Raw genomic sequence first — 27,271 nt, forward strand, 5'->3', positions numbered from 1 at the left:
AAAATCTCCTGAGTGCTGAGCTCACAAAACTCTGCATTTGTATGCCTCACCATCAGCTGAGAACCAGTCAGCTTTACCACATCAGGCAGGCCGGCCTCTGCAGACACTGATTGTGTTTTGCTGTCTGACAGCGGCGAGCCCTGCGGACTGCGTCGGAGAAGCTGAGGAGTCGGACGTCCTTCTCAGCCACCGCTGTGCAGCATTCACCAGGAACACGAGTCAACCGCTACATCGGGCGGCTCATTGAAGCGAGGCAGACCGAGTCCAAGACATCAGACCTCAACTTCATCACCCTGTTCTACAGGAGCAGAGACAGGGAGCGCAGGGTGATCACACACACACACACACACACACACACACACACATCTGCAGAGAAGCTGACAGCTCAGATGTCTATTTACAAAAGCATACAAATGTAACAAATGTATACTTTCCTCATTACACAGAAGGTAACATGCTTCGTGACTGCTCCCCCCGTCTTATTCTCACACATACACACTCTACAGTCTCTAGCTCTCTTTCTCCCCTTTCTCCCTCTCTCCCACGCTTGTTGTCTATGATGTGTGTGTGTGTGTGTGTGTGTGTGTGTGTGTGTGTGTGTGTGTGTGTGTGTGTGTGTGTGTGTGTGTGTGTGTGTGTGTGTGTGTGTGAAAGAGAGGAGGGGGGGAATCCACCCACCCTCTCAGGAGGGGGTGCAGATAATGATTTGGGAACGTCTGAGCAGCACACGTGATATCTTTCTCCTATGTGTGCGTGGGCACTGCAATAAAGGCGACACAGAGCAGGGGTGGTTTGTGTGTATAGGTACGCGCGCACGCGTGTGTGTGTGTGTGTGTGTGTGTGTGTGTGTGTGTGTGTGTGTGTGTGTGTGCGTGTGTGTGTGTGTGTGTGTGTGCGATCTAAACATTCAAACTGGTTGGACAAGAATTAAAATCTTCTATAGAGTGAAAACTAGTTAAAAATATGACTTCATTTTTAACAAATCTTAGATGTTTCACCCTTCAGGAAAATGCCACTAGGAGAGAAAAATAAAAGGATGACACAAATTATTGTAATAAGTTTGTTTACTCCCACACAAATGTTTTGTCTCAGAGTATGCTGGAAGAGTTCAGAATACATCACTGTACTACAAATTTAGATCTAAATGAACATCAGATCTCTGGAAGTTATTCTTTATTTCTGCACAAGACAAGAGAAGTTTTGTTGGCAGGAACATACAAGCATTTCATCCAGCTTTTCCTGAGGCGAGGGGAAGGTGAAGGTGGAGATTCAAAACACATATTCTGGCTCAAAAAAGCTCTTTAATTCCCTTATTAAATAAACATTACATTGGAATACTATATTCAGGGCAAAACCTGTTTTTCTCCTGCTTTGATAGTAGATGAAGGAAAAGTGTAGCATTATAAACTACATGCATACATTGAAATAACTTTCAATGTATGCATGATGGACTCAGTTGTAAAAAAAAAATAGAAGGAGAGTTCAAAAGATATTTTTATTAATTACAAACAGCAACAGCACATTTGAACTTTTAAATTCACATATTTTCAGCTTATAAGTTGCTTTTCTAACATGGCAGCTCTAAGTGCCATCTGACACTGTCCCATAATGAAAGATGCATAGAAATCTATTTATTTTTTTTGTCCAAATCAAAGTGAAATTAATGTTAACAATTGAATATTCTGTGTAATTCATACTAAATAGACATACAAATGGACAGCTACAAGGTATTCCCTCAGAGTCATTATTACTCCTAGAAAGCATCATTTAGAGTAGAACTGGTAAAAAGGTGCTGCTTCTTACATTCAATTAAAATTCAAAGCTCTGAACAGAACTTACTCTGGAAAGGGTTAGATGTGCAACATTAGTTACCTCGGTGATCCAGAAAGGTTACAAGGGAGCCACCTTTGTGACATTTAAAACTCTAACTTCAGGCTCAATCTAAACACGTGGACAAAATTGTTGGTACTCCTCAGTTAATGAAAGAAAAACCCACAATGGTCACAGAAACAATTTGAATCTGACAAAAATAATAATAAATAAAAATTCTATGAAAATTAACCAATGAAAATCAGACACTGCTTTTGAACCGTGGTTTAACAGAATTATTTAAAAAAATAAACTCATGAAACAGGCCTGGACAAAAATGATGGTACCCCTAGAAAAGACTGAAAATAATGTGACCACAAGTAGTCTACAAGTAGTCACTGTGCTGTTTGGTGACATGGTGTGTACCACACTAAACATGGACCAGAGGAAGTGAAGGAGAGAGTTGTCTCAGGAAATTAGAAAGAAAATTATATAGAAGCATGTTAAAGGTAAAGGCTATAAGACCATCTCCAAGGAGCTTGATGTTCCTGTGACTACAGTTGCACATATTATTCAGAAATTTAAGATCCATGGGACTGTAGCCAACCTCCCTGGATGTGGCTGCAGGAGGAAAATTGATGACAAATGGAAGAGACAGATAATGTGAATGGTAACAAAAGAGCCCAGAACAACCTCTAAAGACATTAAAGGTGAACTCCAAGGTCAAGGTACATCAGTGTCAGATCGCACCATCCATCGTTGTTTGAGTCAAAGTGGACTTGATGGGAGACGACCAAGGAGGACACCATTGTTGAAAACAAATCCTAAAAATGCCAGACTGGAATTTGCCAAACTGCATGTTGACAAGCCACAAAGCTTCTGGGAGAATGTTCTATGGACAGACGAGACAAAACTGGAACTTTTTGACAAGGCACATCAGCTCTATGTTCACAGACACAAAAATGAAGCATATCAAGAAAAGAACACTGTCCCTACTGTGAAACATGGAGGAGGCTCTGTTATGTTCTGGGGCTGCTTTGCTGCATCTGGTACAGGGTGTCTTGAATCTGTGCAGGTACAATGAAATCTCATGACTATCAAGGTATTCTAGAGAGAAATGTGCTGCCCAGTGTCAGAAAGCTTGGTCTCAGTCACAGGTCATGGGTCTTGCAACAGGATAATGACCCAAAACACACACAGCTAAAAACAGCCAAGAATAGCTAAGAGGAAAACATTGTACTATTCTGAAGTGACCTTCTATGAGCCCTGATCTAAATCCTATTGAACATCTGTGGAAGGAGCTGAAACATGGCATCTGGAGAAGGAACCTTCAAACCTGAGATAACTGGAGCAGTCTGCTCATGAGGAGTGGACCAGAATACCTGCTGAGAGGTGCAGAAGTCTCACAGTTACAGAAATGGTTTGATTGCAGTGATTGCCTCAAAAGGTTGTGCAACAAAATAATAAGTTAAGGGTACCATCATTTTTGTCCAGGCCTGTTTCATGAGTTTATTTTTTAAAATAATTCTGTTGAACCACGGTTCAAAAGCAATGTCTGATTTTCATTGGTTAATTTTCATAGAATTTTTATTTATTATTACTTTTGTCAGATTCAAATTATTTCTGTGACCATTGTGGGTTTTTCTTTCATTAACCGAGGGGTACCAACTATTTTGTCCACATGTGTACCTTACTAGCAGTACACACCTCAGGAGCCACTGCAGAAGGTCTGTGTTTAAAGATGAGATAAATCCACAAACAAGAACAAGAACAACAAGAAAAGCACTCAGAGAGCACAGTACCAAGGCTGCTGAGTTGTTGTATGATTTCTGACAGATGAAATCTTTAAAAAATCATGATCCACAGCAGTCGATTTGTAGTAGGATCACAAGGCTGTTCATTCCTTTATATGCCATTGTCAGAAATTCAGCATATTTTTATAGAAATGCAGCATTTGTTTATTAGTTATTGATGATCAGAAATCATTGCAACATAGAATGTGGTCATTTAATATCGATGAACTCACATAACAAAATGACCTTGCACTGAGCACAGGCGTGTGTTATGTATGTGTACGATATGTACGGATACCTAATCACGTGACCTAAATATGAAGCAGGTGGTGGGAATTGATGGGACTCAGAAACACCTCCACAATTTAATCAATTATTTCTTGTATAATTTCCGACGGATAAGTCCTGATAAGTCTGCAGCGGTGGATTTGTGCTGACGATCATGTGATCATCAGTAGGCACCTGACGTAGTGTTCGCTTGTTGTCATAGTTACGGTGACGCCGTGCCGCTATCTGGCAATGATACAGAAATGTTTAACAAATCCATGGATCCAGACTATAGGCCACATCACTGCCAAAATCTAATCAATTGGTCCTTGTGTCATTTCTGACCTTCCCTGAAAATTTCATCCAAATCCTTAACTCCATTTTTGAGTATTGTTGCTAACAGACAAACAAACAGACAAACAGACAGACAACTATCTTCCAAAGACTCTCATGTACTTTTTGTGTCTTGAGCAGCATGTCCCATTTGTTTCAAAGTAAGGACCAAGGTTTCTCATGAAAAGTGATGGATGGATGGATGGATGGATGGATGGATGGATTGATTATTATTTTTATACATTGTTATTGTTTAATTATGTTTCCTCCTCTCTCAGTATCACCAGGTTTATGATGACCATTTCATCAGCGCAGTGGTTCTCTCACTGATCCTTGCTGCTCTATTTGGCCTTATCTATCTGCTAATGATCCCACAGTACGTACACACTCAGATATGCACACATGCTGTTTGTCCATTTGTGTAGCGTAATTGGATCAGTGTTGCTTGAGTTTAGTGAGACGGTTAGAAAGAAAGGTGATTTCACTGCCGTCAGTGGAAAACTAGGAAAGTCCTGCTCACTGTGGCGTCTCCTCGTCTCTCAGGGGGATGCTGGTGCTGCTGCTGCTGGTGCTGTGTGTGTGTTTCCATGTGGCCTGTGTCATGTACCTGCACCTCACTAGTGTTCAGGTAAGACTCACAGCCCTGCTGCTGCAGCGGTAAGAAGTAATGACGATCATAAGCAACAAAGATCTGTAGAAGTTACTGGATAGTCAGTGGTCTGTGGGTGTTGAAATGTGAAAAAAGGTGAGTTTAATAACAAACTCAATTAAGTTATTGATTTTTTTTCCAATGAAATGTCAAAGACTGCCATTTACAATTTCTTAGTTCCCAAGGTGATGTCTTAAAACCATTTGTTTTGTCCAACCAATGGTTAAAACCCCCCAAAATATTCCAGTTACAATGATTTTAAACAAAGAAACAATGCAAATCTTCACATTTAAGATGCTGAAATACACAAAAGTTTGACACTTTTGTTTTCTAAATGGCTCATCAAAATGTTGTGTTATTCCTTGATTATTCAACTGACTAATTATCTCCATCTACAATAAGCAAAAATGGTTTGTACTTTATAGCAGCATTTGTCACCATGATTAAAATCATCAAAACTTTGGGATGTTTAAATTTTTTACCTTGTTAACATGTCCACTTGGTGTTTTTATATCCTTAAAAACATATCATGAGTCTACTGAGCTGCATTTTCACCTGCACTGTGCCAATGATAGTCTCAAAAACACAGATTCAAACTTCCAGGGTTGCATACAAAACAAGAAAAGCACCCTGGCAGCGCAGTACTCCGCCAAGGTGTTGTATGATTTCTGATAGATGAAATCTTAAAAAAAATCATGGTCTGCAGTCGTCGATTTGTTGTAGGATCACAATCATGTGATCGTCAGCAGGCAGCTGACATAATGTTCACTTGTTGTCATAGTTACAGTGATGTCGTCCCTCTATCTCGCAATGATGCAGAAATCTTTGACAAATCTGTGGATCCAGACTATAAGCTGCGTCACTGCCAAAATCTAATCACTTGGTCATTGTGTCATGTCTGACCTTCCCTGAAAATGTCAGCTAAATCCGTTAATCTGTTTCTGAGTAATGTTGCTAACAGACAAACCAACACCAATCATCACATAACTCCACCGAGGTTCCGCCTCCTTGGCGGAGTAACAAACAGAAGGCACCAGTTCTCTCAGTTTGTAGCTTGGAAACTTGAAATTATACAGCATGGAGTAGTTTCAGCATTTCAATAGAGTAGCTGACCAGAGAGGTACTTTAACCCTTTGATGCGCGGTGTCAGTCAGGAAATGCCCATTTTTCATTGGATTTGGGTCACTTTTGAGCCATGTTGCGCATCATAGGGTTAAAGGCAGAAATCTGCATGTCGGCATGTTTAGCCTCATTCTTTCAGCTGCATTCCTGGCCATGTTAAACGGATTAGGTAGCAAGTAAAGGACAAATTTAAAAGCGTCATTCAAAGCGATAAGTAGACTTACTGCAAATCTTTTGAGGTCAACACACATGCTAAGACTATAAGCAAAAAATACTAACAGTTACTTCAAAAAGTGCAAACATGTTTTTGCATTAGTCCTTATTGAACATTTTTACTTTGTGACTTGAAATACTTATGCTAGAATTCTTCCAATTTTGCGTCTTTTGATATTTTTTTTTTTGTCTGTGAAAACAAAACTGCTGCATTGTGATGGCTGCATGCTCAGCCTTTGAGCTGGAGTGATTTAGCGGTTTATGCATACAGTGACATCACAGGTATAACCTCTGTATGACACTGTGCTATCATGCTACATTGAGCTGTCATCATATCCTTTAAGCGTCTTCTCTAATTGACCTGCACATAATGAAACACGCCACAAAATGCGTTCATTTTCTCTCCACTCCTGGCTAGTGATGTGTTCAAAATGCTATTAAAGTAGATAAACAGGTGCTTTGTTTGCTGACTGGTTCTGTTCTCCAGCCCCCTGCTCACTTCCCCTTCTCTCTGCTTTGGTTTTAGTGCCAACCGGGCTGCCTCACCATCCAGATCCGAACGGTGCTGTGTGTCTTCCTCGTTCTGCTCACCTACTCTGTAACCCAGGCCTGTGTGGTGAGTGTGCATAATATAACATACCATAATGCATGTCATATGATAGGTTCAAGCTCATATGTGGAGCACAGTTTCTTACACTACCAATTAAAAATGCTCCACAGAGTCATAAAACATTCTAAACATAAAAGATAGACAGCAGTTGAATTTGGAAGTTCAGTGTCAAGAAAATAATTTATTTGCTTATCAATGCTAAGTAAAGAAGGCTAAAATATAGATGCCATGATAGGATGAATACTTGAAGTCTAAAATTAATTCAAATGAAAGAAATGAGAGTACACAATTAAGAATAAAAATTGAGTTACAGAAAACCAGTGTCATGATTCCACTTCTCATCCAGAAGACTACACTGTTTATAAGTCTCTGCAGTGCATGAGTTGGCAGAGTAATGCATCACAGCTGAGCAGATGGTACTGTGGATTCTCAGAAGAATGAAACAGTGATTGTTCAAGTGTAAAATACCCATTAAAACACTTTAAACGCAAATTGGTTGGTGTCAGCATCGGCCCCAGAAGTCGGTCAGCCTCAAATGTGTGTATGTGTGGGTGTGTGTAAACGAAAATACAGCACAGGTGCTGCAGCAGGGATGTAGTGAAGGGGTGGTCCTGCTCTCCACAGCCTCTGATGATGCGCTGCAAAAAAGGGTAGCCCAAATATAAGATATAAACACTAAATTTCAGAGAACCTTCACTTAAAACTAGTGAAATTATCTGTCCATGCAGCGAGTAAATTTTACTTGATAAGTAATCTTGAAATAAGATTTTTAAATCTAGAAATAAGGTCCCAGGTAAGTATCCAAAAAGATTAAAATAAGCTGAAAATGCAGATTTTCAAGTCAAAATACTTGAAATCAGACTTGATATTGCCCAATAATAAGTGAAAAAAATACTAAATATGAGCAAATAATTCTTTTTTAAATTTTTCTTATTACTAGCAAGACATGCAGTAAAGAGCCATAAGCTGAAATCAAACCTAGATCACTGCATTCATGGAGCCATAAACCCAAAAACTTATGCAGATATATAAAAATTCCACCTCCTGACTGACTCTACTGAAATCAAAACCAGGATTGCATGTATGATAAGCATCAGCATGTGCACAGACTCAGCACTGCCAATAATATATATTTGAATTGCTCTCTCAAATATTGCTTTCTACATAGAGTGCTAGCAAAGATTACTTGTTGCTTCTCAAAATATAAAGAATTGCTTGAAGCATTTTAATATAAACATAACATGTGTATCACATTATGCTTTTACAGCTTTATGAGACTGGCTTGGAACAGAGATCTTTTAGCCTATGAAGTTGCAGTACCTTATCTTGTACAGGCCACTGAGTTGAGAGATGCTGAAAAGCTCATTGATCATACATTGCAGTACCCAGTCAGTTTCAAAAGCAGTGTTTATGTTTTGGCTAAATATAACCTTGATGATGTCATTGCACTTAAAAACTGAAATGAATAACAAAGATGAAGATGTGGTGAGGTGATATATGCTCTGTTACTGTCTGTGTTGTAATGATGAATTGATACAGCATGTGATGTTACTGACACTGTTTGTAATAATTCTAATAATGTCACCAAAGTCCAAGTGTATCACTTGTTATTAGGAGGTCTTGAAACAAGTTTTTACAGCTAAAAATTGTCTGAAAAGATAAACTGTGGCATCAAACAGAGTCTCTGACAGTCACTTATCTTATTATGCATGTAAAGTAACTAATTTTAGGATTTGCAAACTAAGTAAGAAATAAAAGACAAATAATCTTAAAACAAGATTAATAATCTTACAAATTCTGCTCTTGCATAGTAAATTATTCTCAAAACAAGATCAAAAAGACTTTTTGACTTGATATGAGATTATAAGTCTAGGTTAGGCAGTTAATTTTTGCAGTGTGGTCATCATTGGTTAACAGGTTAATACAATCATTGTACTTTTTAATTAAGTCTAGTTGCTCTGTGCTTAGCTCATTGCTTATATACTCACAATGACAATACACCTGTTCAATGGGTATAATGTTTGCATTATCTAAGACTGTTTTATTAGCACACAATAATGGTTGCCCTCAAGCTGATACAAATATTCAATTGTTATAGTTGATCCCACTGGATAATGTTTCATCTGCCTGCAAATCTCATGATATTCCCATCAGTTGTAGCTCTACTTTGTGTTAATGCTCACCAGCAAATGACAGCATATAAAAAGGAATTCTGAAAATATGAAATCTGCTAAATATTGGCATGTTCTATTATTATTTTATTCTTATCACTATGTCTAATGTTACATAAGCTGCTGTAACAATGTAAATTTCCCCTGGAGTGGGGAGAAATAAAGAACTTTATCTTATCTTATCTTATCATCACTCTAATTACATTAGCATGCTTATATTACCATTCAGGTCAGGGCAGAACAGATCTTACAGCCTCGTAGAGCTGCTAGGCCTGTAGACACTTAGGCCTTGATTATACTCTGTGGACACCACAGATGTGTAGTTGTTGCTATTATCTCACTTGTTTGCTTGAAGGACTCTGTTCTGTACATGCACATTTGGTTGTATCTATGTATTCCATGCATGCAGTGCTGAGCATGGTCTCTATTGTTTTTGTAGCGTTGTTACACATATTCTGGGCTGTACATAGATGTCTGTGGAGAGGTCACACAAACCGTAGTGGATACGAAGATAAAACCCTGGTCCTTAGTCTTGATTTGTGGAGACATGAACAGCTGTGGAGACTAGAGACCTGTAGTCATGTTGCTAACTGTCTTGTCTGTCTGGAGTCTGCTGGAGGCACTTTGTTCCATAAAGTGTATTGTATCTTCATATTGCACACTACTGCCATTTCCTGGCACTGCGCAAACTGTCTGCAAGGACAGACTTGGGGAGATGACAAAATTAGTGTCATGTAGACGAAAGCATACTCATGGACCTAATGCTGGTGTTATACTTACGGTGCCCAAAACAAATACTTGCTTTTAAGAGGTGACTTGTGAGCAGATTCTCTGTCATCCACACCTTTATAATCCATCATTAAGAGTTGTAGTAGTCAACTTTGGTGCTTTGATCTGTAGATGTTTTCTATCAACAATGCTCAAACAAGTTCTAAATTCTCCAGAAGTCCTTTGCTATGTCCACTCACTGTGCTCAGCCCACTCTAGAAAGATCACATTCACACAGTTACACAGTCAGACTGTAACCAGCTACTACGTATATCCTTTAAAAAGGGCAAAGTTAGAGGCAGTCTTTGAAAAACGTCCACAGGAACCTTGTATGTTTTTCTGAGTTTGGTATTAAGAGCAATGTGACAATCTGTATCGCAGACCAACTACCTATTGTCGTAGGAATAAAATCTCATCCACTGTCTGCAAATCTGTGCACAGGAATGTGGAAACAACAAACTGGCTTTTGATTTTGCCGTCTAATGTTAGCATTTAGCTCAAAACGCTGCTTTGCCTGGGTCTGTCCTCATAGAGCTGCTAGCCTGGCTGTGGGCCATTTTGCTTTGTTACAGCTCCAAACGTAGCACCTCTAGAGCCCATAATTTACACAATATACATATTTCTAATATGTTTTCTCCTTTCTCGGCTTCTTTAGTTGCCTACTTTGTTTAAACTATTTGAGCAAATCTTTCCACATACTCTTCTATACAGCAGTAATAGCAGCAAGTACCCCCAGTGTTAGAAGTATACCTGGTGGGTGTAATCTCTTGTGTATAACCTGGTTCATGTTCTTCCAGGTGGGTTGTGTTCCTTGGGGGAGACTTGTGACGAACTCTAACCGCTCTGTGGAGGACGCCCCTGCAGACTCTCCTGGGGTCGGACCCACCAACAGCACTACAGTGGACAGAACTTGTCCCAACATGGCATACGCCCTGCTGTCTTGCGTGGCCGGCACCCTCACCATGGTGCCCTATCTCCGAGTCTCCTCACTCCCCAAGATCCTCCTGCTCCTCCTCCTCTCTGTCACCTACACCGTTGTCATGGAAATCGGCGGCTACCGCCAAGCTGTGGGGTGAGACTGCATCTAATGTGTTGTTATAATCAAGTATTAGTATATGGTGCAACTTTATTCTTCTACTGCATTTCAGAGGGACATATACTTTGTATTACATTACATTTACTTGACAGCTTCACTTCATGGTTATTTTACAAAATAAACATTTTCCAAACAATCTGTGTTTATGTGGCTCTGATTAAAAGCCTTTAGTTTTCAGAGAAAAAGCCAGAATTGTGAAGGTGAACTCTCTGTGTAATAGTGATGCCATTTTCCACCATTTTCAAATTTTTGCAAGCCAAACACTGTCGATTAATCTGAAAATAATGAGGAGATTGATTCATTATTAGAACCCTACAGCCCAGTAGAAAATAGGTTAAAAATGACCTCCACTTCAACCAACTAAAACAGTAAAATTCTGCTTTTACAACAGTGCATTAGCAATAATAACCTAATTGTATGTAAGTGTCTTGGGTAATTTTCCTGCAGTACCTTTGCCTGAATATACTTACATATGTTACAATAAACATTTTGAAAACAGGACATAATGGAGTATTTTTTACAATGTGATATTAGTACTTTGATGTAAAGAAAGGACCTAAATATTACCTCTTCCTCTATACATACATGTTTTATTTAAATTTGCATTTTGTTTTGTTACTTACTTATTAATCATCCCATTTTTTGTCTTTATAACAACATTGTTAAACTGATTTTGTTTTTGTGTCTGTGTCCTCCAGCGTTGGTTTTCTCCATACAAAAGGTTATGATCCTGTGTTGGCAGTTCTGCTGTTTTGTGGAGCTCTGGCTCTTCATTCAAGACAACTGGACCTTAAGCTGCGGCTCGACTATCTCTGGGCAACTCAGGTATGTTTGTACACTTAACTACCCGATACAGCTACTGTGTCAATTAACGTTTGTATTTACACCTAGCTAAACATCTACAGCCAACACTGGAACAACAAAAAAAATAATCTTATCAAGTCATTTTTGTTTGCAATAAACTCAAGGTGTCAGTAGCAGACTGAGTATTGATTGTGTGGATTGTGTAATTTGGTGTCCTTGAACAGTGTATGGAAAGATATTTGTCTCCACTGTGTGTTTCAAGGACAATGTGCTTTTAATTACAGTGTCGGCCAAATTAGTGTAATTTGATGCCTCTATAATGTGGAGTTTCCAGAACATATGAACTAATTTCAAGCGAAATTGTATTTTTTTTTCTTCATTCCATTGAAGCAAACTGCCTTGTTTTACAGGGTGTCCCGAAAGTCTGGACACAGGAAATCTCATTAACTGTAATTTTTTGTCTCCACAGACTAAATGTGGCTTTGTCAAAAGAAGAAAGAGTTAAACTGGTATTTTTCAGTGGATGTGCAGGATGGACATATCAAAAGCTAGGGTTAGGCTTAGAGTTAGGGTTAGGGAAGTGATTTTTTGGGGCTAACATAAATGTTAGCCATGACCAATTCTTCCAAGTCTTCCAGAACAGGGTCTGTCCATGACACTGCCTGTTTCTTTAAACTTTCCTAACCTTCACCATCATGGAAAAGCCAAATGGAATCCTCTTTAGATGACGTGCATTCAATTCATCTGCTATCTTTCTTTATGTCCATCTTTCACGTCCACTGAGAAGTACCAGTTCAACTGTTTCTTCTTTTGACAAAGCCATATTTAATCTGTGGAGGCAAAAAATATATATATAGTTACTGAGATTTCCTAGATGTTCAGACTTTAGGGACAACCTGTGTAAGCTAAAAATAAATGAATGTCTCTAGCAATGGCATGAGATGATATAGGCTACTATTATAGGCTGTGACTATTCAGCATTTATTTCTTTTTTACAGCCTTATCTGTGTAGATTACTATTGATGTAACATTGAAATTACTCCCTTGTGAGCACAAAAGCATCTCTAGGGAAACAAAATCTTAAATATGTAAGAACTGATTGCTTTTATATTTTATATTTGTGTTATTTATTGCACTGAGATTCAGTTTTAGGCATTAATGGATAGATATAGAGCAGATGTTTTGTTTCAGTTAAAATGCACAGTCTTGTGTAGTCTCAGTGGATCTTGAAAGCCTGCATGTTTCTATTTTAAGAATGACAGAGAAAGTTTTTCTTGTTTGCAAATCATTATCTCCCTCTAGTGATAAGGGCAAGCAATTACATCTCCCCTTCAAGCTTTTAAACTACAGTAACGGTTCATAGTAATCTGACAATAGCATATGAGTATCACTTTAGATGTTCACACGTGTCACTCTGCTAAATACCCACTTGTCCTCCTCTCTGTGTGATTGCTGATGACATCCAGGCGGAGGAGGAGAGAGACGACATGGAGAAGGTGAAGCTGGACAACAAGAGGATCCTGTTCAACCTGCTGCCAGCTCATGTGGCTCAACACTTCCTCATGTCGAACCCCAGGAACATGGTGAGCATCCACCGGCATGCCCAGGCTCGTCCAACAGGGATCATTTGTCTAAAGAGCGTTAACGCCTGTGAAAAGACTCAGAGCTTCCTGAAACACACAGAGGTGCTGCTTTATTGACATACAGCCCAAAAGGTGTGACGACTTTTCGGTTAAAAGTGGGATACATAAATTTGAGAGAAATAATTGTTTTGGATAGATAAATCTGAATAAATGACACGGCTGGTGAAGTAAAACTGTACAATATGTTAAAACAAAAAGCAAAAACTGGGTAAGAGAATTACTGCATATTTTCTGGTGGTCAGCACTTTCACTTTGCAGCTAGAAGATCCTCGGTTCGCGTCCTGGACCTCCCAGAATCTTTCTACATGGAGTTTGCATGTTCTCACTGTGCATGTGTGGGTTTTCCCCAGGTTCTTCATCTTCCTCCCACAGTTCAAAAATATGCTGAGGTTAATTGGTGATTCTAAATTGTCAGTAGGTGTTACATGTTACATGTTACATGTTTTCCTTTTTTTTATCTTTGTTAAATTTTGATCTTTGAGGTGGTGAAAGGGAATAGCAGTGTTTCCATATCTGCTTGCTGCAGGTGTGGTTGTGTTGTTTCCATAGAGGTGGTTTAGCAGATATACTGGATGTTCTTTCCTACTGTTACAGCAGTAAACTGCTGATAACAGTTAATGAAGCAATGCTCTTGGGTGTGTATTCCATGGGCTAATACAAGTTCAATATAATAAATTAAAACTGAGAGGAATGTGGATAAATTCACACATACCAATACTCATGACAGAGAAATATCATAGAAATATCATCTAAAATGAGTATGTTAATGTCTCTGTGCAGTATTAATGCCCATCTTATCACTCTCTTTACCACTAGTTTCCACACACTCATCAGATTAAACACTGTCAATTCAACATGTGTTTTGACCCATAAATCACCAAATTCATGGAGTGAACAATAATCTAGTCTGATCATCTCTAAATACTTCAGTTGAATCAGGTCTGAAGGTCCTGCTGAACAAGTTTCAGTGGAAGCTTTTCTGATTTTACTGGGTTACGGGGTCAGCGTAGACAGACAGACACACACACACACACACACACACACACACACACACACACGCACACACACGCACACACACACACACACGCACGCGCACGCGCACACTCACACGCACACGCACACGCACACGCACACACACACACACACACACACACACACACACACAACTCCCAGAGAAACTGCCCCAATGCTCCTGCAAGTGTTGGGGAAAAAATCCCAGCTGTTGGGACAATGGCACTGCTACTTGGACTGTGTGTTGTGGTGTTAAAGTGGAAGTGTGAGCTGACAGCCTCTGTGTGTGTCTGTGTGCACTGATTGATGAACATCCCCTTCACTGATCTCTGTTCCTGCCCTCTTCAGGAAGGGATGAAAACATACATCCTTTGGCTTGTGAATCAGGGACTGTATCACCCTTCATGAGGATAAGCTCAGTTTGTAAACAGTAAAGCTGTGTTCAGACAGTTTATGCATATTAACACACTTTATTTAAAGCATGGACCAGTTACTGGGTGTGATATTAGTGTTCAGATTTCTTATGTAAATGTGAATGAATTAAAACCTTACATTTTACCATTTAGAACACAGGACTGATGGTTGCTGGAAATGTTCCTCTGTACCTCTATGTAGATATTCCATTAAAAATCAGCCGTTTCCCCCTAGAAAAGTCATTTACCACAGTAACAATGTCTAGGCTGTAGTTCTGATTAATTTAATTGTATTTACATTGAAAAAAATGTTTTTGTTTCAAAAATAAGGACATTTCTAAGTGTCCCCAAACGTTTGAACGGTAGTGTACATATAGATATATATGTATATGTGTGTGTGTGTGTGCATACTTTAATTCAAATAAAGCAGAGCAACCACAATTAGGAGACAGCTTTGATGTTGCTTGTCTAACATATTACAGCAGCTCTGAGTTGCAGTTTGAAAGATTTAAAGGAATTTGTCATACGGATTCAAAAGTGCAGCTATTTAACAGCTTTTTGAACTGCGCTGGAGTTGCATGTCCACACTGACATTACTAGTTACCTGCATTTATTAATAATGATAATAACATAAAGCAGCACTGGTTGATCCTTCCACAATAAGCGAGGCTGTGCAGACGACAGTGCAGGGATCATCTGAGGCTGAGACTAGTCAGCAGTGGGGGCAGGAAGTCAGGAAGTATGTTTCCAGCGCATTGCTGACCCCTCGGAGCTACAGTGTATAGAAAGGCTTCCTCTCTTTCCTCTAGTCCAAAGTTCACCCACGACTGTATTCATAACACAATGCAGCAGGACTTTGCTGCCCAGAATTCAGAGTTTCGCTGCTCCAATTAATGGCTGAAAAAGCATTTTCATTGTATCTGAAACTACAGTTTTTACCTGCAAGTCTGCTGTCCTTATGCAACTATGATACATGGATGAGACATGGTGACATGACTGTTTCAATGAAAAGTTGCTGAACTATTTTGCTTCCTTCCTTATTTTTGTGCTCAGTTTCTTGTTGCAAATGTGACCCCTTTGCAAATTCTCCCTAATACACATAAGTAGCATTGTTTGCTCTAATTTCCAAAAAGGTCACTTTAACTGACAGTAAAGGCTGATATTTAGTCATGCATATAGCCTGATTTATTTGTTGTGCTTGTCTTTAAGATTTGTTTTTCCCCACAGAGATATATATTGGCAATACTGGAACCAACAAAATCCAAATCCTCTCCAGTATTTCTGCAATATTTTCATGATATATAGATTTCTGCTGTTTATTAATGATGCAACTGCTATTTTGTTGAAAAGACTGACAGCAAAGCTTTCTTGAATCCTTATCTGAACTGGCAGCGGCAATGCATGTGGCTTTTAAGTTCCATAACATCTGTAACTACTGTACGCCCCATATGAAATCTGTTTCTGTGTGAGAGTATGAAAACACTCAGAAATTCACAAGCATCAGCAGTATGTGTAAGTAATTATATGGTGAAACACAGTTTATTTCCTTCACAGCTAGAGCTTGGTTTTATAATGTATGGTGAAAGGGATTTGTATCCAGTGTGTGCAAGCATAATTTTGCAAGTACACTTCAACAAATTTACATAAAATACTTTGTCTAATTCAGGAACACTACTTCTGAAGGCAATGCAAATGAAGGCATATACAATAAAGCGATTATGATGAAATATCCTGATTTTAAGCTTAATTCTGTTTTCTGACAGAATGGTGCATAATTGCATCAATTTCTGGCTCTATTTCTTAAAGATAGCATGCCTTTTAAACCTGCCAGCGGTTTCGGAGTTCAAAGGCCTTCTGTCCACAACAACAGGATTTTGTTTTTAAATCCCTGGTAACCATTATAATCAGTCTGATAACTGTGCTGCCCCCTAGGACCTGTACTATCAGTCCTATGCTCAGGTTGGAGTGTTGTTCGCCTCTATCGCCAACTTCAACGACTTCTACATTGAGTTGGACGGCAACAACATGGGAGTCGAGTGTCTGAGGCTGCTCAATGAGATCATTGCCGACTTTGATGAGGTGAGCAATGTTATGTGTTCCATCCGTCCGTCCACAAATCAGCAGTTCGTATCTTTTTTCATGAAGATTTCGTGTCTGCTACTCTTTACAAAATCTGGAGGGATGCTTCAGTGCAATATGACCTCCATATCATTTTCAAAGAGGACATTGTGGCCATGACTGAGGGTTAAAAAATACTGTTTAGTGATGCAATATAATAAGCAATGGTCGCGGTTGGGAAAGTTCTTCAAAATAAGGAATCACTTACAGATGACGTTTGGCCTGCTTGAATCTATAATCGGCATCATAAAGCATTAATTTGCTCAAACATGCTAAAATAGTCCATTAAATTGCATTTGGATTTGTTCACCAGCATAACCTATAATATATATTTAACCCTAAACTGACAATTTACTTCATTTTGATTTGAAATTTGCGATAGTTGTAAGGTTTTCCTCCTGTTTTTATCCTGTTTTCTCCCAGCTGATGGATAAAGAGTGCTACAGGGATATCGAGAAAATCAAAACCATCGGCAGTACATACATGGCTGCAGTAGGGCTGGTTCCTACAACTGCTTCCAAGGTAAACATGCTGCAGCCATATTTAGATCCTGCATGAGTTTCTGTGTGTGATTGCAGCGTATTAGCAGGTTTTGAAACAGTTCAGAATGTGCTCAGCATTTTTGATCTGCCTAGTGTTTCCAGGTACGTTTTTCTGGGTGTTGATATTTAGAACACTGTCACGTTTCAGTCCGCAAAATCCTCTGTGAGGGATTACCAGCCCCTGTGGCGTCAGCATATTCTGCATTCATAAAGTTTCTTAAAACCCTGCAAAGCTGACAGACAAAAGAGCCCTTTCTGCAACTTTTGCAGAACTTTATGCAAACTCAACAGTGAGTCGCGGCAATGGTTTGACTTTGGGGAAACCCTGATACACACCTTTATAGCTCTCATAGATATTAATATGTGTGATCATGCAGGGAAGCAGAGATGAAGACTAGTATCACCCAGTTCAGGTATAACGAGCCACATTTCTGCATTAATGTGCCTATTCTTCACATTTGTGTGCTTTTTCTCTTTCCTAGGCGAAGAAGTCCATCACCTCACATTTGTGCACGGTGTCAGATTTTGCCATTGAGATGTTTGACGTCCTTGATGCCATCAACTACCAGTCCTACAATGACTTTGTCCTGAGAGTAGGTGAGTTAGGAGACACACATACACACTCACTGGCCTATATAAACACTGATGTCATAGCTTCTGACCTATTGCACTGGACACCATGGACGCTCAGTGCCGGTAAGCTTTGTAGGAAATGCATCACAGAAAAGCGTTCCCTCCAGGAAGCTCGTCACAGCGAGACCTGAAGTTCTGGGTTCCATTGTGTTGGGTATCCTGTGGGGAGCCTGCAACAGGAGCCCTTGTTTAATCCCAGTGTAACCTGGTGTACACAATGCCATCCTGTCTGCTCACTGTGGGGCTCCATGTGTAAAAACAGTGTGTGCTTGTGTGCTTTCCTGAACCCACTTTCCAGAAATGCAACTTTTGTGCAATACTGTCTTTCCAGAAAGTGAAGAAAAAAAAAAAAACAAAGTTAGCAGCTGTGTCATGTCTCTGTCCATCACTGAAATCCTCTAGAACCGGCTGCAAAGATGAGGCAATACCTTTGACTTGCAGAGATATGTCATCATAATGTTAGAAAAGCGAACATAACTTTTTGTTTTTCAATCTTAAACACAATATTTTAATATTCTGAAAATGATACTAAAGACCCATTCACAGTGGATTAACATTATGTGGGTAATAAAATATTCTTTGTGGTCTCTAGTAATTTACCTCATCAGTCTGGATTGGATTTGAAGCTTATGTGAAAATACAACTGATGCTCAGTGATAGACGATCAACGTGGTGTAAACAATGATTCCCCAAATAAGCCCATGTGTTGGTATTAACATGTCAGCTTAAGTTCCCTCTGGGTAGGATTTAAATCAGGAGGATAGTGAAATACCAAAAAACTCTTCCAAACCATGCTCACTCTGCTGTTCATTAAAGAAAAAGGAGAGAAGAAAATGACCTGTTGCTAAACAACAGAAGGTAATTTCAGCTGCAAATAATAGTAAGAAGGTGAAGAATTCTCCACATATGAAATAGAAAAATCCCTGAACAGAGCAGGAGATATTCAAATCACCTTCCCTCTGTTAGAGGAATAAATTCCATCTAAATCATAATTAAGCATCATTATGTGTGTTGGTGGTGAACTGCAGACATATTCTATGCAGCAATCACTTTGTCATTACAGAAAATGAATGCAATGCACACGTTGTTGAATTATCACAACATTCACATTCACAGACAGCATTTACCTAAAAAAAATTGACAGAGCTTTTCCCCAAACTGTACCTGGATATTAGCCATTTTTGAAGTGTGTGAGTATTAATACTGATTCATACTGACACTGGGGCCTCGTGTTTCTTATTAGATCACCAGCTCTGCAGTCTACAGTAACCTTAACATTATCTTCAGGTTTAAATAATAGAAAAATCTGAAAATGAACATGTTGATTTTGATCACTAAGAAATAAGTTAAAAACTTGATTTTAAAACTCAAATTTGCAATACTCTACCTAACTGCATTGTCTTTTTACCTTGCTTTTAGAGAGACAGCTATTATTATCACCAGTTAACTGGCATTGATCATTTCCATTCTGCACCTGGAAACACATGTATGAGCTTCCCTTGTCACACTAAGACAGCTCATGGGAAGTAAAAAATCTTAAGTTTTGACCTTTTAAAATGACACAGAAACAAAACAAATAAAAAAACACACATTGCAAGTGTTCTTGTCATTTTTGAAAAATCAGTGTATTTTTCAGCACTTTTCTGCTCTGTGTGATGTTCACACACAGGTATCAATGTGGGCCCGGTGGTGGCAGGAGTGATCGGAGCCAGGAGGCCTCAGTATGACATCTGGGGGAACACAGTGAACGTAGCCAGCAGGATGGACAGTACTGGAGTACAAGGAAAGATACAGGTACAGCTCTTCCATCCACACGTACGGACATATTTCTATTCATGGAATTTGGTAAAAGAGGCTTTCTGAATCCCCTGCATAGTGGCTTTTTAAGTTAACATGTACATATGGGGCTGCACAGTGACTTGGTTTCGTACTTTCACCTTGCATCTAGAAGATCCCCGGTTTGTGTCCTGGCCTAGGTCTGGGATCTTTCTGCATGGAGTTTGCACGTTCTCCCTGTGCATGCATGGGTTTTCTCCAGGTTCTCCAGCTTCCTCCCACAGTCCAAAAACATGCTGAGGTTATTAATTGGTGACTCTAAATTGTCCGTAGGTGTGAATGTGAGTGTGATTGTTTGTCTCTATATGTATCCCTGTGATATACTGGTGACCTGTCCAGGGTGTCCCCTGCCTTCACCCCAAGTCAGCTGGGATAGTCTCCAGCCCTCCATGACCCTAAAGGCTGGGTTATACTTTCCGCACGAAGGAGCTGCGTGGAAATCAGCCGCACGGAAATCCGTGCGAGAGAACGTGTGTGCATTTATACTCCATGCGGCGTCTGCACCCAAACTGCAGGGGGCAGTGTATCGCAAACACACATCTACCTGGTCTACTCTAGTACTAGAGTAGAAGAAGTTTGCCATTGTTTACCCCACTTACAACATGGCATTTTACAGAATAAAAACATTTCAGAAGTTAGTTTTAATTTCACACCATGAGTTGTTCATAACACGGTTACCATGGTGATCTCTGTGTGATGAATCGTATAAGTGCACGTATTTCTAGACTTCAGCTATGAGTAGGTCCTGGCCCTCTGCCATGTTTTTCCGCGTGGCTCCGTCCGCGTAGTTAGAAAAATTTGGAGGTGCACGGAATGGAAATTTTCCGCACAGAAAGGCCGCTCGAGGGGGCGTAGGTGCGAAAATGACGTAATTTTTCCGCACGGAGCCGTACGGCCCCCGCGGATGGGGCAAGCTTAAAACAAGCTTAATGAGGATTAAGCGGTGTATAGATAACGGATGGATGGATGGATGGATGGATGGATGAATGGATGGATGGATGGATGCATGGATGGATGGATGGATGGATGGATGGATGAATGGAATGGCTTTCTGAATCATTATTGTTCAGAGTGGTTTTCTGGTTCAAAAATGTATGCCTGAATTACTCCAGTATTACAATTTGCCATTGTGTAGTGCAGAGTAGTTCTACAGAGTTGTAGGTGAGCTGCTGTGCTGAGCTGCAGTGAGTGGATATGTAACTCTGAGACACAGGTACACTTCTCTCTCCTCTGTTCTGCTGCCTGTTGGCATCTCCCCCTCTTGCTGCACTCCTTGCTGCTGATGATCAGCGCTGATGGGAAGCAGCGGCTGCACCAGCACACCTGTATCTGAGCAGTAAAGCAGCAGTAAAGCCAGACTATGGACTAGTGTCAGCTACCTGTGTACCCAATCCACTCTGTCTGCTGCCTGTCCTGTCGAGCCGCTGTCGCCGGCTCCATCCTGGACTCCAGACCTGCTTGCGAGTGTGTTTAGTTGTTTAGAGTTTGTTCCTCAATTCCAGTTTAATCCTCAGTTTTTTGACTGGAGTTTGGTTAGCTTGGTTCTTGTTGGTTTGTTCGGTTCTGTTTGTATCCTTGGTTTCTTTGTAATAAAGCTCCTAATTTAAGTTGATCTGTTTCTGCCTGCTCTTGTGTGTCTATGTCTGGGTTCTCTGACCGACCCTCTCTTCTCTCCCCCTAGTGATGTGTCATGCTTTGTAGTGAATCAAAAGAGCGGACTCCCGACTTTTTTAATGCAGTATGGAGTTTAACACTATCCTTGCAGAAACCTGCGATTTCTGCGTGACTGGATCCTAGTTTCAAGAAGCTTCCTTCAGTGACAACAGAGCTGTTGATGACGCACTTCAGATAATAAGTGCAGCAGCAGCAAAATGTACCCCAGAAGCCAGCCACCTCCACCATTTGAGGGCAAAGTGGAGGAAGAGCCATAAACTTCTGCTGTGTGGAGGCTCTTTGATGAAAGAGCTACAGGAGATGCTGCAAGGAGAAATCCTACAGCTGATGCTTTAATGGAGGTGAGATCGTATCTTGAGGAGCCCCTCATCCAACCAGCAGATGACCCACTGAGCTGGTGGCAGGCCAAGGCCTCAGTCTTCCCCCACCTGGTGAAGGTGATGGAGGGGAGACTGTATCGTGGCAACTTCTGTTCCAACTAAGAGAATCTTCTCAAAAACAGGGCAGATACTCACTGAAAGAAGAAATCGTAGCCCATCCAAGCTCAGGCAACTGATTTTCCTGAATGCCAACCTGCATTGAGGATACCGCCCCCTGCCCCCTTCCCCCGTGACAAACGTACATTTTTGTGCACTGTTACACCTCTTTGTCCTTTGTGTTCCACTGTCCATTGTACAAAATGCACAAGTTTCACAATGATCAGAAACCTCTGCAGCTCCATGGTTTATGTTGGTGTTAAAGGGACCTAATTGCATTTCTAAGTGCGCTACCAGTCTTTATCAATCTTTACTCTAGCTTTCTGTGCAATGTTCTTCTCATCCTTCTGTGTTTGTCCTGCAGGTGACAGAGGATGTCTATCGCCTCATCACCGATCACTACAACTTTGTGTGCCGCGGCCAGGTTAGCGTGAAGGGTAAAGGTCAGATGCTTACGTACTTCCTGGAGGGGCGCAGACAGACCAGCAGGGCATCTCAAACCCAGCAGCAGCAGCCTGGCAGCGCTGAGCGCCGGTCGAGTGCGTTCACCCACGGCAGCGTGTGCACCAGGCTGAGCCCCGCCCCAACCGTGACCACCTACGCCACCATCAGAACGCCCAGCCCGAGCATGGCTAAACCAACCACCTCCACCAGCACCACCAGGTACCTGCCCTCTGTGTCCACAGCCATGGTGTGAGGGACGCTGTCTCCATGGTGACCATGGAAAATAAGAGTGGAGATGGGTAAATAGCTCAAATGGCAGTAAGAAAGCTGTAGCAGAGAAAGCTTATTTAGGAGTAAACATTGTTCTCCACTCTTCTTCTACTGTTTATGGAACGCAGGGCGCTTGAGACACTAATCATCGGAACTCAGGCTTGGACTGTGTTTTGGACTGATTGTGTGGCGGCCTGGATCGGATTCTCCGTCTACACTCAAGTCCTGTTTGTTTCACACCACAGGGTGTCATGAACAGGATACAGGATTCTTTAGCCACGTTGCTCTGTCATCAATCAAAGGCCAAGGATGTCTCCTGGATTTCAGAGTCGACTGCCAAAACTGTACCCACAACTATAATAAACTAACTCAAAATAAAAACACATCACAATGCACAGTTGATAGTGTAGCACACGAGCCTCTCACAACAGCCACATCCAGAAATTCCTTTAACAACCTTACCTGACCCCTTTCTCTCAGTATAAAACCAAATCCGTGCTGTTGCCTTAGCGACCAGTCCTCACAATGAGTTTCTTTGCCATTATTTGTTGTTGCCTTTCGGTTACTTTATTGATTTATTGGACACCAGTTCAGATGAATTAATTACAGGGGCACTGTTGTCCAAGAGATATATGTTTTTGAAGTGGATAAAGCCAAATGCATAATTGTAAAAGGCAGTTAATGGTATAAACTTGCCAAAACACAACAGGGCATTGCCTTCAGTCATTTGCGGGGCAGTACAGTACATTTCTGCCCTTTCACTGAAAACCTCGAACAGCACATGAGGTAAACTCTTGACTCCCTGAGCCGAGTGCTTGGTGTCTTTAAGTGCATGATGCCACTGCTGCATTCAGTCATGTTTGCTGTCTGTTTCCCTGTGATGCTTGACTTCCAGATTCTTCCTCGTCAAAGTGTAGCAATAAAGCGGTTTGTCTCCTCTCTCAGCCTATCCACCCCTTGCATGCTGTAGCCAGCTGGATCCTATTTTGACCTGATAGTGTTTGTAGCCAATAGAGTGTGCATAGTTAGCCACACCAATCTGTATCTCTGTGGAGTAGAAGCATGACTTAGAAAACCTATTTTCTGTATTGTGCGGGTGTGATTCCTTCTTTCTCATCGAAATTATATTTAAAAAAGGCAACTTTTTTCTGCGTGCTTGTTTATGAAGAAATATTTTCTATTGTTGAAATATTCTGTTCTACTATTTTTATGAACTAAAGCTGCTTTGGTAAAGAAAAGAAAACTTCTGTTTATGAGGAGACACCCAAACCTCCGTGTCTGGCTTCCTCATGCAAGCCCAGATGATTTATTTTATGGTATAGCATGCCACTCACAGTATGGCTTACCACAGCCATTAACTCTCCTCTAATCTGTTCTAGCATGCACTGCCTGCAAGCCTGTGGCTCTTACATGCATGCTTTGATGAAAAACTAATGCAGGCCGAGCAGCGGGCACACAGTGACTCTGTTTTAATGTAGTCCTCATGCATGCAGTGAAGGTAGCGGTCCTCTTGAATGTAAGGTGCTTTAAGGTCTTCTTCATGAGCTTGGTGTGCAAACCTTTTTGAGGACATATTTCAGGATAGATAGACGTCAGGCTGGGGTTTCCTCCTCCTCCCCGCTCCTGCTGTAGTCAACAGGTAGCTGGTTTTCAAATGTGCCAACCTATTTTCATAAACATATCAAACTTTTCGTGTCGATCTGTAGCACAACTGAATGCGTGGCTACGGTTATTGTGTTTTTCCTTTTGTTGAATGCCTGTATTTTTACTGTTTGAGCTGTTCATTAACAGTTTTGTAAATCAAAATGATGGCAAGTGTTGATTTTGGAGAGATTTATTTGGACACCATAAAATGATTGAAATTATGTTTTACTTATCATATTTAAAATAGATTCCAATCTATATAGTAGCTTGATTGCTTATTTTAAGTTTCTAAGAGGTTTAAAATGAGAATTTTTTATACACTTGCTTTAAACAGTTGAAAGGATGTTGATGGAAAGGAGTTGTGTACAATATTTTTCCTGTAAATTGGATATTTTCATACTGTATGATACGGGTTTCAATTGTTATATGTAGGTATTACTAGCTATTATTGTACATTGTAGAGTCTTTTTCAGAGATATATTATGAATGACCTGATATTTGTCAAGTTCTTTTGTTGAAGATGTATTTATTGAGATGTTTTATGTGAATGTAAATTTTGTTAAAGACAATATTTTATACTAAGTGTTTGCACTGCGATGATATTGACGTATTATGATTATAAAAATAAAGCCAGTGGGGAGGGATCTTCTGAGGTAAGAATGCTCTTCCTGTTCTCATTTTCACACACACACACACAGACACACAGACACACACACACACACACACACACACACACACACACACACACACACACACACACACACACACACGCACACACACACATATGCTCAGTGCATATGGAGAGGCCATCATACTCGAAAGTTACATAACAGCAGAAAAACAGAAGAAGTTGGAGCAACATCGAGGTCAAAGTCAACCTGATTCCAGCAGTGTTTTTCAGCAGTGTTGACCTCATGGTGATGATATAAGCATGTCGGCTACCATAAAAACATCCCAGCGGAGGTCGTTTGTGTGTGTACAGACCAGATACTGTATAATATAACAGCAAGTGTGAAAAACACAATTTAGCACTCATGAAGTTTTACAGATTTTCAAAATGCAATCAAAGCACAATAGTAATCACAGCTGATAAGGGTTGCAAGTAGGTATTATTTTATATAAATTCACTTTTGACTAATGGCAAAAATTGAAAAAACAGAAGTTCGAAGTGACACGGCTTTGCTGTGTAGTCTAACAGTTGATCATCTTAACTTTTTTACATGTAACACTGTTTATGTACATGTTTACACTGAAAGGACATTCAAAATTTCACTGCAGAAGAGGAACTTGAAGTTGAATGAACTTCAAAGTATTTATAGTGTATAACGGCCTGTCAGTCGTTAAAGTCCGGTAAAATAGTATTTAGTGTACTTTTAAAGCAAGCCATTGAGTCAGCAAGACGATTTCAGCATATAAAGTCTACAAAATATCAGAAAACAAGAGAAAATAATCAACATCACTTCCCTGAAGCTCAAAATGACATCAATGAAGTACTTGGTTTGTTCAGTCAATAGCCAAAACCCCCAAACCCAAGCAGAGGACAGCATAAAATTATTAAAGAGTCCTTGTGTCAAATAGATTTTCCAAAAATGTGCAGAGAACTTGGCTGCAGACAAGAAGATGGACTAGTTGACAGACAATGTTGCCAACAGTGGAAGTTGGTTTTACTGTTGTGTTCAAAAAACAAAACAAAGACTGAAAACTACAAAAAATGACTGTAAATCACACACTTAAAAACATCAGCAAGCAACGTGTTACTCAGAATCACTTTATTTTGTGTCTGCAGGGTTAAAACTGTCTCTCTCCGGCCTTCCAGTTTTGTTCTTAGGCCTCCAGGATTTTGATGCTAATGTAAAAATCAGTCAGTGGACCAGTCCCTCCGTGTAACACACACACAGCCTACATTATGAGCTGGTTTCCCAAAAACAAGCCATCAGGCCCTACACTACAGATGGTTAGCTGTTGTAATTGTTAGGCTAGCGTCAACTCCATGCTACACTGCAGCTCCACGTGCCAGACTGAGCATCCAAGCAGTCAGACCCTGCTGCCCAACGGCGAGCTCAACTAACATTATTCCAACAGCTTGTTTTCGACAGTACGGCATCTACAGAGGCTTGCTTTTGCTCATATAGCACACAGAAAAAGGCCGCTGCCGTAGACGTTTCTGAAATGCTGTGACTTTGTGCTTTTTAGGGGATATAGCAGCTGGTTACAGATTGGACTGTAGCACTGTGTCCATGTGAATATTCCCGACGTGTGCCGAGCACAGTGGGCGGACAAAGTACAAGATGTCTGGAGGATTCAGAACTTCTCACAATGTGTGGGCATTGTCGATGCGCACAAAGTCCTCCAGAGACTACTTCTATTGCACCGCTTTAATGTTCTATTATAAAGGTGTGGATGATGGATCTCATACAGTCTCTCCTCATACAAGCATTTGTATTAAGCACCACTTGTTTTCCTGCTCCGTGCACATTTAGTGCAGTTGCAGTTTGCACAGTTGATCACAAACATTGGGTTGACGTCCACAGAAGGGCCTTGCGGATGTTGAGTAGACAACAAATATTGTGTCATCCAAGCTCTTTTGGACCCTTGCAGACACTCAGAGAGCACACAATGGCCTTTACCTGGACAAAAAATTAATATTATTATTTACTTCATGAGCCCTGAAAACTGAAGCCCCAGTGAATCGTGGTCGTTAGAGACTGACATCTTTTTAATGTGATAGAAAGTCTGAAAGCGTTTTCGATTGTAGTTTATTAACAAAGCTTTCTTGTTGCGCTAAATCTGCACACTGTTAGCAAGTGCACAAAATGTTTCAGGCAATCAGGGAGAGTTTCTTTGAGACAACCCTGAACCAACACAACACCATTAGAACTAGACTCGAAGTACTGTATCTGCAGGGGCAATGGCTTTCCTGATTGGAAACAAT

At 40.4% G+C, this 27,271-nt stretch overlaps 1 protein-coding gene across 1 annotated transcript in view; it reads left to right on the top strand.

Moving 5' to 3' along the window:
* LOC111569882 (adenylate cyclase type 1-like) overlaps positions 1-24,999 on the top strand; it is a 72,274-nt gene extending 47,275 nt beyond the window's left edge. Inside the window, exons 10-20 of the mRNA XM_023272309.3 lie at positions 4,481-4,578; positions 4,746-4,830; positions 6,713-6,802; positions 10,533-10,807; positions 11,530-11,656; positions 13,102-13,218; positions 16,635-16,781; positions 17,244-17,342; positions 17,845-17,959; positions 19,665-19,789; positions 22,346-24,999. Of these exons, the coding sequence (XP_023128077.2) occupies positions 4,481-4,578; positions 4,746-4,830; positions 6,713-6,802; positions 10,533-10,807; positions 11,530-11,656; positions 13,102-13,218; positions 16,635-16,781; positions 17,244-17,342; positions 17,845-17,959; positions 19,665-19,789; positions 22,346-22,678 (1,611 nt within the window). The 3' untranslated portion in view covers positions 22,679-24,999. The remainder of the gene's footprint in view (positions 1-4,480; positions 4,579-4,745; positions 4,831-6,712; positions 6,803-10,532; positions 10,808-11,529; positions 11,657-13,101; positions 13,219-16,634; positions 16,782-17,243; positions 17,343-17,844; positions 17,960-19,664; positions 19,790-22,345) is intronic.
* Positions 25,000-27,271: the final 2,272 nt, after the last annotated feature.

Source organism: Amphiprion ocellaris, chromosome 2 (assembly GCF_022539595.1).
Source record: "Amphiprion ocellaris isolate individual 3 ecotype Okinawa chromosome 2, ASM2253959v1, whole genome shotgun sequence".
In the NCBI taxonomy this organism is placed as follows: Eukaryota; Metazoa; Chordata; class Actinopteri; family Pomacentridae; genus Amphiprion; species Amphiprion ocellaris.